Here is a 10,808-nt window from a genome sequence, read left to right as displayed (position 1 = left end):
ACTCCAGTTTTGGCTTCACTGCACTGGCTTCCGGTTGTTTTTAGGATTGATTTAAAAATTATTTTACTTGTTTATAAAGCTCTCAATGGTCTCGCACCTTCCTACCTACATGACTGCCTGCCTAAATATGTCCCAAACCGCCCCCTAAGGTCTTCCACTGCTGGCCTGCTCGCTTTGCCTAAAAAAATGGCAACTAAAAAATACGGGGAAGCAGCGTTTTGCTTCTACGGGCCGACGGCGTGGAACAAACTCCCACTGTACCTTCGACAGGCAGCCTCTGTAGACATTTGCAGCTCAAGACCCACTTCTACACTCTTGCTTTTAATTGATCTTTTAATTTTGTTATTCATGTCCTCACTGTATTGCATTACTGCTCTTGTTTTTTTTTAATGTTTATGCCTTGCTTTTCTTTTCTTTCTCCATTGCTCTGTAAAGCACTTTGAGCTGCATGTTATGAAAGGTGCTATACAAATAAAGTTTTATTATTATTATTATAAATGTAACCAGCACCCTGCCAATACTTTTTGAAACTCAAAACAAAGATTTGCATCAGTTGTCTCTGCTGACAAAGAAAAAAGAGCAACAATAAAACTTAAAGTTCTTTTTGAAAACTGTCTCCTCCATTATTATGTTATTTCCCCTTACCCTAGACCGGGGGTCGTAACGGGAGCTTTATTGGCATGAGAAAACCTATAGGCCCTGCTTTACATTGCCAGTTTCACCCTTTTGATCCGCTACAATGGAAACAAGATACAAATAAAATGATCCAATCAAATTGTTATCACATACCAACTACATGGTATACTAATAAAATGGTATACTAATACAATTATCTAATCAAATTGTTATCACATACCAACTACATGGTGGTCTTCCTAATGTACACATGTACCTCTGATTAAAATGATTTGGTGATTATATAATAGCATATCTGTTAACATCGATTAGTAAAATTCACCACTGATTATTCCCAAGTTGTTTAACTGTACCAATTTATATTAAGTATTTGATTATCCCCATCTGCTTCAATGCAAACACAAGATAATAAAAAGATTTAAAGATTGATCTGGCTGGGGGGACACTGGGGGTGGTCACTGTGGGGACACTGGGTAATTGTAATTATTTTTTTAAAGTCATACATTTATTTTAAAAAGTATAGTAGAGTACTTGTATGTTAGCCTGGCGCAGCCACACTAAACCCGCCCCTATTGCATATATGCCCCGAGGCGGATTCGCAGCCCAGCGCAGTGGTATATTAGTATCGCAACGCGAGGCTACTTGTATGTGCCCTAAAAGGTTGTTGCCGATTTAAATGGGCACATTTTCGTGTGTGTGTGTAGCCTACTACTCAGTGGGGGAATAAACATTTGTACATGGTAAAAGTACAGGCCAGGGTTCAGAGATTTTAAAAAGTGCCGTTTCCAGACCAGAGTGGACGCTGGACACGAGACGGCTCTTCGGGGCAGCGGTTGTAACATACGCACGCGTTCGGGGAGATGTCCTCTAGGTAGATGATCGTATGTGGTGGAAAAAAGCCTGGTGAGGCGAGGTTATATGTAGGCTAAGGGTATCCTTCACCCCACTGACTCCCCATCGCATGTTTTTTTTCTTTTCCAACTGTTCAAAAGCATATGCGCTAGCCCTGAAACATGCATGACTGTCATGATGATTATCATGACACGAGCGTCATGTGAACCATGGCTAATAATGCGCCTTTTCCGCACGTGTTTCTATAGGCCATTTGCGCATTTCACTTTTTCGATATAGAGCCAAAATCCACCCCTTTCAAGCGCAAAAGTGTTTTCTGCGAAAAATTGAGACTTATATAAGCATTTTGAGGTGTTTCATTCAGGAATTACAATAGCTACTGCGCAAAACCATGGCTTAATTGAAACATGACTACAGAGTAGCCTATACCTGACGAAGGCACACATAGACCGAAAAGCAATGGCTTGTTTACATATAAAACACAGAATGTACATACTTAACTTACTTACAGTAGGTTATATACGACCAAAAACGATATTACTTACCTTTTAATGGATGCTTGCTGGGGAAAATAAATACTGCTGCGTTGTGCTGTTCGCTGAACTGCAGAATGGGACCACTTTTGTTTTCTCTCAGGTGCAAGTAATTCATAATTAATTAATCAACTGAAATGAAGCGAATTTGCCCCAATGGCCCCATGTTGTAACCTGACTCCGCCAGATGGGGCAGCAGAGAGTACACTGGAACCCAGTGTACTCTCTGCTGCCCCATCTGGCGGAGTCAGGTTACCCATGTTGGCCAATGGCCCTCCTTTCGCAGATAAGTAAGCTTTAAGTAGGCTAGTAAGAAAGCCCGGGTTAAGCCCGGGTAAGCCAGGGGCTACAATGGCCCGTGCATGGTGGGCGGAGAATGGGTCACTTATTACATAGATCCTTCATCCTTGAAAAGGAGCTAATAATAAATATTCATGATCTAAAAACAATAAAAGCAGCACAATTGAGTGGGGGTGCAATGGTCTGCAATGCTCATAAGCATATACATATTGATATTCATTGATATATATATATATATATATAATATATATATATATATATATATATATATATATATATATATATATATAAGCAGCACAATGATGATTTCAACGGCACAAATTAGAGAACATCGAGACTATAGGGGCGCACTGTGCAATGCAAACTAATAATTGCGCTCCCGGTGCGCATTTCCGAACGCACCCCGCAAAGCTCACGACCTATAACTTAAATTATCTGAAAAATGATACCAGCACAAATTATGAAATGTACGGCACAATTCAGCACAAATGCAGCACTAAAGAATGACACCATTTTTATTTATTTTTTCATCAGATTCATAATGTGAAATCACGGGGTGTCAAGTATGCCCAGCAGCTAGACCTGTCATTTTACACAGTCCTCAAAAACCAGCGTGTTTCTCAATAACTGAAATAAGTCAAATTAAATATTAAACGGATTGGAACGCAGGTTTGACGCGCTTGAAGCTGTCCGTCGTCTGTGTCTGGTCACGTGACATGGTTGTGGGAAGAGGAGAGGTGATGCTGAGGCCACAGTGAAGATGGCGTGTTGTGGAAACACTTTTTGTTGTCAGCGCTGCTGCTGCAATGAGGGAGAGACCCGCACGCCCGAAGAACTGGTAAGAAAAGCAGCGAGAGATGCACTGAGAGATGCCGAAGACACGAATGAACATACGCTTGAAAATCTTGGGGAAAGCATTTAAGTTGTGAGCTTGTCTCTGCTCTCAGGCTGGGTGCCCCTGTTGTTGTGTATGTTGTCTCTCTCTCTCTCTCTCTCTCTGTAATGTCACTGTGCTTAAAACTGTAGTGTCAATTTGAATGATGGGTGGAATGGTGCAGACGTGATTCTGATGAGCTCTCCACTCTGTTTGGTGTGCATGGTTTGGTGGGGTTGTCGTTGCTAAACTGCTCTTGTGTGTGCAGCTGGCTGCTTGACCTGACAAAGTCTGCATGCATTGCTCATTCAGGTCACAGATATGGACAGATCAGTACCCAGAGCCCATTAATAACATTATTTCCCTGCCTTACATTTCAACATTTAAAACCGTTTTGCACCCCTCTTATTAGCCCCATAATGTGCCCTCTCCCTCGGAGCTACAGAATGAGCGTAGAGAGAGGGCACATTATGGGGCTACCCTCTTATCTGAAAGCCTCACTCACACTGTTCTAGTGCATCACCACCACCTATGACAAGTCTGGGAAAATAAGGATGCTGATGGCAGATGGTCTGGTCTCTTGGGGGCTGTAGGGGCTTTGTGGGGGTGGCTTTGCTGTGGGTCAAAACTCCATCAGTAAAAAAATAAATTGGCTCAGCATTAAATTGACAATGCACATTGCTTCCTTGTTTGACTTCTGGTTTCCTGTAAGCTGTATTCCTGTACTTCTTGTATTTCTTGTATCTGTCAAAGGCAAAGCATAAATTCTCTTCTTGCAGGCAATACTGGCAGAAACCCAAGATGAAGAGGAGGAGATTCTGCCAAGGAAGGATTATGAGGTGAGAGACACTGCCGGAAGGTGCTGGATGTTTACATAATGTAAGAGTAGCCCTGCCTGAAGACCATAAGCATAATAACTACTTTGCACAAACCCCCTAAAGGGTGATTGGGATGAAGAGGCAGAGTTTTGGTTTATGTACAATATGTGGGAGACCTCGGTTCAAACCCAGGGGGCTAAATTATGCTCATGGGAACGGATGAGATAATTGCAGATGGAGAACCATGTTTTTTTATTTTTTATTATTTTATTTAGCACAGTATAAAACAATAAAAAAAATGGGAAATACGTAGAAAAATAATAATAAAGGAAAGTGCTAGGAGGAGGCAAGAAGCCCAAAGGGCTTATACGAGGCCTCAACCTGTGTACAGTAACCAGACATTAAAAACATGATTTGAGTGCAATTAAATATACATATTATTAACAGAAAACATGATTGCATACAGAAGAAGTCTAGAACAAAACACAGTTCTTAGTAATTTACAGCATGACGTAAATTGATTGTCAGTATGTTTCTATATAAATAATAATACAAAACAGGTAAAAGGTAATAATTAGAATCAGAATAATTTAAGTGATCGGATTAATCAGAAGATACTTCAATGTGTTCTTAAATAAGTTGAGTGAAGACAGTTGCGGACCAGTAGCGTATTTGTCGTATAGTGTAGGTACCTCTGTATTTGATGGAAAACTGACTATGACTGGATAAAGGGGAGTATGGAGATGAGTAGCCTGTCTACTAGTGTTGTGTTTGTGTATTTGAGAATTTGTTTGAAAGTAATTGTTAAAAGGTTTGGAAATACAGTTGTCATTGCACCAGGATACATATGGGCCAATCAGCAAGTTGGCACTGGAAATCTTTGTCAAGTTTTTATTTGTACACAACCTTTTCATTTCTTCTGTTGACAGAGTCTTGACTATGACCGCTGCATCAATGAACCGTTTACGGAGGTCCTGGAGGGAATGAACAATAAGGTATGTAGTTCCATTCAGTCACTATACATTTACAGCATCATCTGTCATTGTTTTGAGCTAGTGCAGTGGCCGTTTGGGGTGTGCTAATTCGGAATGGGGAGATTCTGGTTGCATCGTGCGTGTCGGTGGGGTGGCATGCCCGTTCAGGGCTTGCAGGGCCAAGAACTGCGTTATCACTGCTTGCAGCATTCTCAAGAACCGCTCTTCTATTCAACGTTTATAGGATGACTATGTGAATTATTTATTTCTAGATAGATAAACTTGTATATTTTCATTTTTTAAATCAATGATTTCCCTTTTTATTGGCTGCCAATAGAAAGCCCAAAAGTATGAAGCCATACGGTGGATCCTGGTGTTTGCTATTGGAGTCACCGTCGGTCTGGTACGTAGTGTTGTTCATGCCTTCTGAAATTGTTTTGCAAAATAAAGTCTGGCCTCTCTGGTGCTAACAAACTTGGTCCAGTGCCTCCTTATGACTGATGTCTGTTATGTACTGAAAATAGCAGATCTACAAGCTCTCAGTGTGTATGCAATGCATGCAGCATGACACATTGTGAGCCTATTATTTTCAGTGGGCAACACGACATGTCAGGCATTATCATACAATCAAACATTTCCCAGTGCAAAGATACAGGAACATTTATATGTATTTGTTCAGGTGGGGTTGTTTGTGGACTTCTTCGTACATCTCTTCACCCATGTCAAATTCACATTGGTTGGGAACTGTATCCTTTCTTACTGCTTTAGAGATGCACTCACATCAATAATCACATTGTTGTGTACAATAATACACATGTAGTCAGCTTTTGAATTTGCTCATGTAAAAACATAAAATCGGTTTATAGTAACCTGAATAAGCACTTAGGAATTTCAAAATGATTTATTTTGGATGTGCTGTGGATCAGCTGTTTCCATCAGCTTACTTTACATGGTAATATTAAGAACTTATAGATAGATCTTTATTGTCTTTATTGTCATTGCTTGCATGAAACAACGAAATTCAGTTTTACATTTAGTAATACAGAAGTATTTGTGGTTGGAACATGAAGACACAAAGTATATTGTATTGTGGATATGACCTCAGTCAGGAAATGAGCAAACATTGAAAACATGCATGTAAACACTTATTGCCACTCTATATTACAAGGCTGTGTTGGGAGTTGTTCTACCTTATCCAGAATGTTGTAGCTGTTCAGGAATGTAGTGAGAAGGGCTGCCTTGCTCTGTCTCTCCTGGAGCTGCTGGCCTTCAACATGTTGTTCGTCTTCATAGCCAGTGTGCTCGTCCTCATTGAGGTAAGGCCGCCTCGTTATAAAACGTGAAGCTTACACACTAATAAGTTAATTTTATAATATAAGTGGCGCCAATATTTCTTAAAAGATTGTAGAGATGTTACAAAATCCTCCCATAGTCCGTTCCTACATCTTATACAATTTCTTAGACTGATGAATTTTCACTTTATAAGTGGACACTGGTGACATACCGGTTTTACAAAACATTAAAAGTCTTATCATGGTCCTTCAAACATGTATTAAAAGGTTTTAAGTCATTTAGAAAATCCACTCCAGTGAGCCAAAGTAAATAGGCGCATATTGGCATGAATGCACTTACTAAAAACGCACAGACAAGGTTGAAAAGTGGCAAAGTCGTCCTTTAAACTTTAAAGAGTCAGTTGGGCATGAACGGCAGACTTTTTTAACTCCAGGGTTTTTTTTGGCGATCTATCCATGTGTTCTTTAGGCCATTACAACAGACTCTGCAACGTATCTTGGATAGAACCAGTTTGGCTAGACTCAATACGAAATAGGTTCAGATATATTCATCATTCCAGTCCACAGCAAAGGCTGATGGAATTTGCTTCTGGTACCACATTGATTATTCACCACAGTTCTGTCCTTAACCCATTTACAGTAGGCCTGACGTCGAAATTTAAAAAATGTCTTCTAAATCATGACAGTTTTCTGAAAAATGTTTCTATATCAGTGGTTCTCAGTATTTCATGTCAAGGACCCCCAGAATTATGTATTTGGCCGCCGACCCCCATCTGAAAATATGTTGTTCCAGGGATGCTCCCGGAAGCAACGATTTGAGTAAAAACGTTCGCTCTGAAACAATATATATTCAAAGATTTGTGCCACATATTCACGATTTTTCAAAAATAGCAGACGTACAAGCTCGTAGCTCGCCACTCGGTGGCGCGCTATGAGCTTGTAGATCTGCTATTTTTCAATAGATAAATTATTGACTGTCCAAGCTGCCTTGTCAATCTGCTATACTAGATCATGTGAGAATTCTCCCACAGAATGTTTATTCAGGTTTCTGGTGTTCCTGTACATGCTTTTTATCTTTCAGCCAGTCGCTGCAGGCTCTGGAATCCCAGAGATCAAAAGCTACCTGAACGGAGTGAAGATTCCTGGCATCGTACGGCTACGTACCTTCCTCTGCAAGACCATCGGGGTCCTGTTCGCTGTGTCTGGAGGCATGTGATCCACCACTCATTGTCTTGTCATCCCTTGCTGTGATTTGAAAATGCTACTCCATGTTTTCTGACATAAATACTATGTTCTCAAACAGTGGTTTCAGTGAGTAGGCTTACAGTCTAAGAACATTTTGGATAAGGAACCACTGCATTATCTGGTACATTGGGTCATCATGACTACATACAAAAAGGAAAAAAACATCATAAAACCACATAACAAGAGAATGCTAATAAACCAGGCGGTTTTGAGTAGGGGAGCAAGTCCGCTGTTGCCAGGACACTGTTCATGTGACATTGACAATGACACAGATGGTGTGACCCATCTTAAATTGTGCACCTGCCACCCGGTCATTACTTGTACTTACAGTGATTCTCAGTGACTCAATGTGATTTTCCAGGTATGTTTGTCGGGAAGGAGGGCCCATTGATCCACGGTGGGGCCATTGTGGGAGCTGGCCTCCCCCAGGTACACACTACTGGACACCACATAGTCACGGACAGTATAGTACCCTCTGAAATGAGCCTCAGACTCATTATGGTCAGATAATGTGTAAAGTGCACCCACTGACCACATGTTATTTCTCTCGCTCAGTTTCAGAGCATCACTTTTAAAAAGATCAAATTTGACTTTCCCTACTTCCGCAGTGACAGGTGACTGCCTCTCTCACTCACTCACTCACTCACTCACTCTCTCACCACACACACACTCACTCACTCACTCACTCAGTCACTCACTCACTCACTCACTCACTCACTCACTCACTCTCTCACTCTCTCACCACACACACACACACACACACTCACACACACACACACACACACACACACTCACTCACTCACTCACTCACACACACACAGACACTCACTCACTCACTCACTCACTCACTCACTCACTCACTCACTCACTCACTCTCACACACACACATACACACATTACACACTAAAGAAAATGCATTTTCCTGTACCGAATGCCCCTCATTGTAACATTTCATCTTTTCTCCAGGGACAAGCGGGACTTTGTGTCAGCCGGGGCTGCTGCCGGGGTGGCGGCTGCCTTCGGGGCTCCCATAGGAGGCACTCTGTTCAGTCTGGAGGAGGGATCCTCTTTCTGGAACCAGGCCCTCACCTGGAAAGTGGTATGTGTGTCACCCCTTAAAACCTCCCATAGGAGGCACTCTGTTCAGTCTGGAGGAGGGATCCTCTTTCTGGAACCAGGCCCTCACCTGGAAAGTGGTATGTGTGTCACCCCTTAAAACCCATTCTGGGGGCGGGAACCCCTTTTGGTGTTTTAAAGCATTATGTTATACTTTAGCTATTGGAAAATAGCAGATCTACAAGCTCATAGAGCGCCACCGAGTGGCGCGCTACAAGCTTGTAGGTCTGCTATTTTTGAAAAGTCGTGAAAATGTGGTGCAAATCTTTGAATAGATATTCTTTCAGAGCAAACGTTTTCAACTCAAATCTTTGCTTCTGGGGGAGACTGGAACTACATATTTTCACATGGGGGTCCACGGCCACATACAGATAATTCTGGGGGTCCTTGACGTGAAAAAGGTTGACCATCACTGACATAGAAACAGGGTTTTTCATTTGTAGAATCGTCCTCGGGTCTAAATGGGTTAAACTAATACTATTAGTACTACTAGTACTATACTAGGTGTAATTGGCTATCATTCTGTGAAATGAAATGAAATGAAATTATTACTATATTTACCCAGGGTATCTGGGCTAAGCTCAAGAACTTGTTTCCAGCCAGGCCCTGCTCATAGAACATTTCATCGTAGTGGTTCAATGCCTTGTTCAAGGGCACTTCAGCGGTGGTAATTTTAACGTGTCGGACTGCTGATTCGAACTGGCGACCTTCCGGTATCAAGACCGCTCCGCTATCCGTTCGGCCACCACTGCCACGTACTGTAGCATGTAGCACTGTCAAATCTGTGTTAGTTTATCCATTTGTAACTAGTGTACGACTGTAACAAATGTGTTGTTTCCTGATAACAGTTTCTGATTCCAATTTAGTTGAGAAACAGGCCATGCAGTTGCTCTATTGATTCATTTGAACAGGTCCCTGTTATCAAAAGACATTAATTGATACTCTCTAGGTCTTGATTACGGTTTCCTATGTATTATGTACAGTTTATTCAGTTCATAATACTAACATAATTCAATGTATTTCAATTAAAATAAATTACATAAACATAATGTGCATCTTTTGCACACTTGTATTGTATAGTGCACTGACATCACATCAAAACATAAAAGTTGTGTGTTGGCCTTTTTATGTTGTGCTGTATCTCAGCATGCAGGACACTGCATGGAAACTCATGCAAGTGCTGTTCTGTTTTTCTCTAGGGCGGGAACCCCTTTTGGTGTTAGCATTATGTTATAATATAGCTATTGAAAAATAGCAGATCTACACCTACAAACTTGTAGGTCTGCTATTTTTGAAAAACCGTGAAAATGTGCCTGAAATCTTTGCATATATATTGTTACAGAGCGAGTTTTTAACTCAAATCTTTGCTTCTGGGTGGTCCCTGCAACAACATATTTTCAGATGGGGGTCGGCGGCCAAATACAGATAATTCTGGGGGTCCTTGAGATGAAATATTGAGCACCACTGACATATAGAAACATGGGTTTTTCAGAAAACTGTAATTTTGTAGAATCGTTCCCAGGTCAAAATGGGTTAATTGCTGGTGTTTCTCTTCCCCAGCTCTTCTGTTCAATGTCTGCCACATTCACCCTCAACTTCTTCCGCTCCGGCATCTACTACAACAAGTGGGGCTCCTTCCAACAGCCTGGCCTGCTCAACTTCGGAGAGTTTAAGGTAAGTTTTTAGTGTGTGTGTGTGTGTGTGTGTGTGTGTGTGTGTGTGTGTGTGTGTGTGTGTGTGTGTGTGTGTGTGTGTGTGTGTGTGTGTGTGTGTGTGTGTGTGTGTGTGTGTGTGTGTGTGTGTGTGTGTGTGTGTGTGTGTGTGTGTGTGTGTGTGTGTGTGTGTGTGTGTGTGTGTGTGTGTGTGTGTGTGTGTGTGTGTGTGTGTGTGTGCAAAACAATATGTACTTGTGTGCAGATGTGCCACACTAGTCTAGTAGCTTACTTTGGACCATACTGTCATTGTCTATTCTCAGCTTTGGTCATGTACGCAATTTTTAATTTAGGCATTTAGCAGCCACTCTTATCCAAATAGCAGCATAATACAAATTACAGCATTATACAATATATGTTTGTCATAAGTCATGTCACAAGTCACAGAAAGTCTGTTAAAAGATAAGATCATCCCAATTTATTTTTGACTCTTGTTAGGTTCATTTGCTAATTCCA

The 10,808-nt window shown here is 41.3% G+C and overlaps 1 protein-coding gene across 1 annotated transcript in view; it reads left to right on the top strand.

Moving 5' to 3' along the window:
- The first annotated feature begins 3,019 nt into the window (after positions 1-3,019).
- Positions 3,020-10,808, top strand: part of clcn6 (chloride channel 6) — a 31,950-nt gene continuing 24,161 nt past the window's right edge. The window contains exons 1-11 of the mRNA XM_079520497.1: positions 3,020-3,159; positions 3,975-4,034; positions 4,943-5,008; positions 5,325-5,390; positions 5,667-5,733; positions 6,197-6,303; positions 7,361-7,487; positions 7,886-7,953; positions 8,080-8,138; positions 8,491-8,623; positions 10,201-10,314. Of these exons, the coding sequence (XP_079376623.1) occupies positions 3,082-3,159; positions 3,975-4,034; positions 4,943-5,008; positions 5,325-5,390; positions 5,667-5,733; positions 6,197-6,303; positions 7,361-7,487; positions 7,886-7,953; positions 8,080-8,138; positions 8,491-8,623; positions 10,201-10,314 (945 nt within the window). The 5' untranslated portion in view covers positions 3,020-3,081. The remainder of the gene's footprint in view (positions 3,160-3,974; positions 4,035-4,942; positions 5,009-5,324; positions 5,391-5,666; positions 5,734-6,196; positions 6,304-7,360; positions 7,488-7,885; positions 7,954-8,079; positions 8,139-8,490; positions 8,624-10,200; positions 10,315-10,808) is intronic.

The sequence above is a fragment of the Electrona antarctica genome, assembly GCF_951216825.1.
Source record: "Electrona antarctica genome assembly, chromosome: 2".
NCBI classification, from domain to species: Eukaryota; Metazoa; Chordata; class Actinopteri; order Myctophiformes; family Myctophidae; genus Electrona; species Electrona antarctica.
This window is presented reverse-complemented; position numbering and strand designations above follow the sequence as displayed.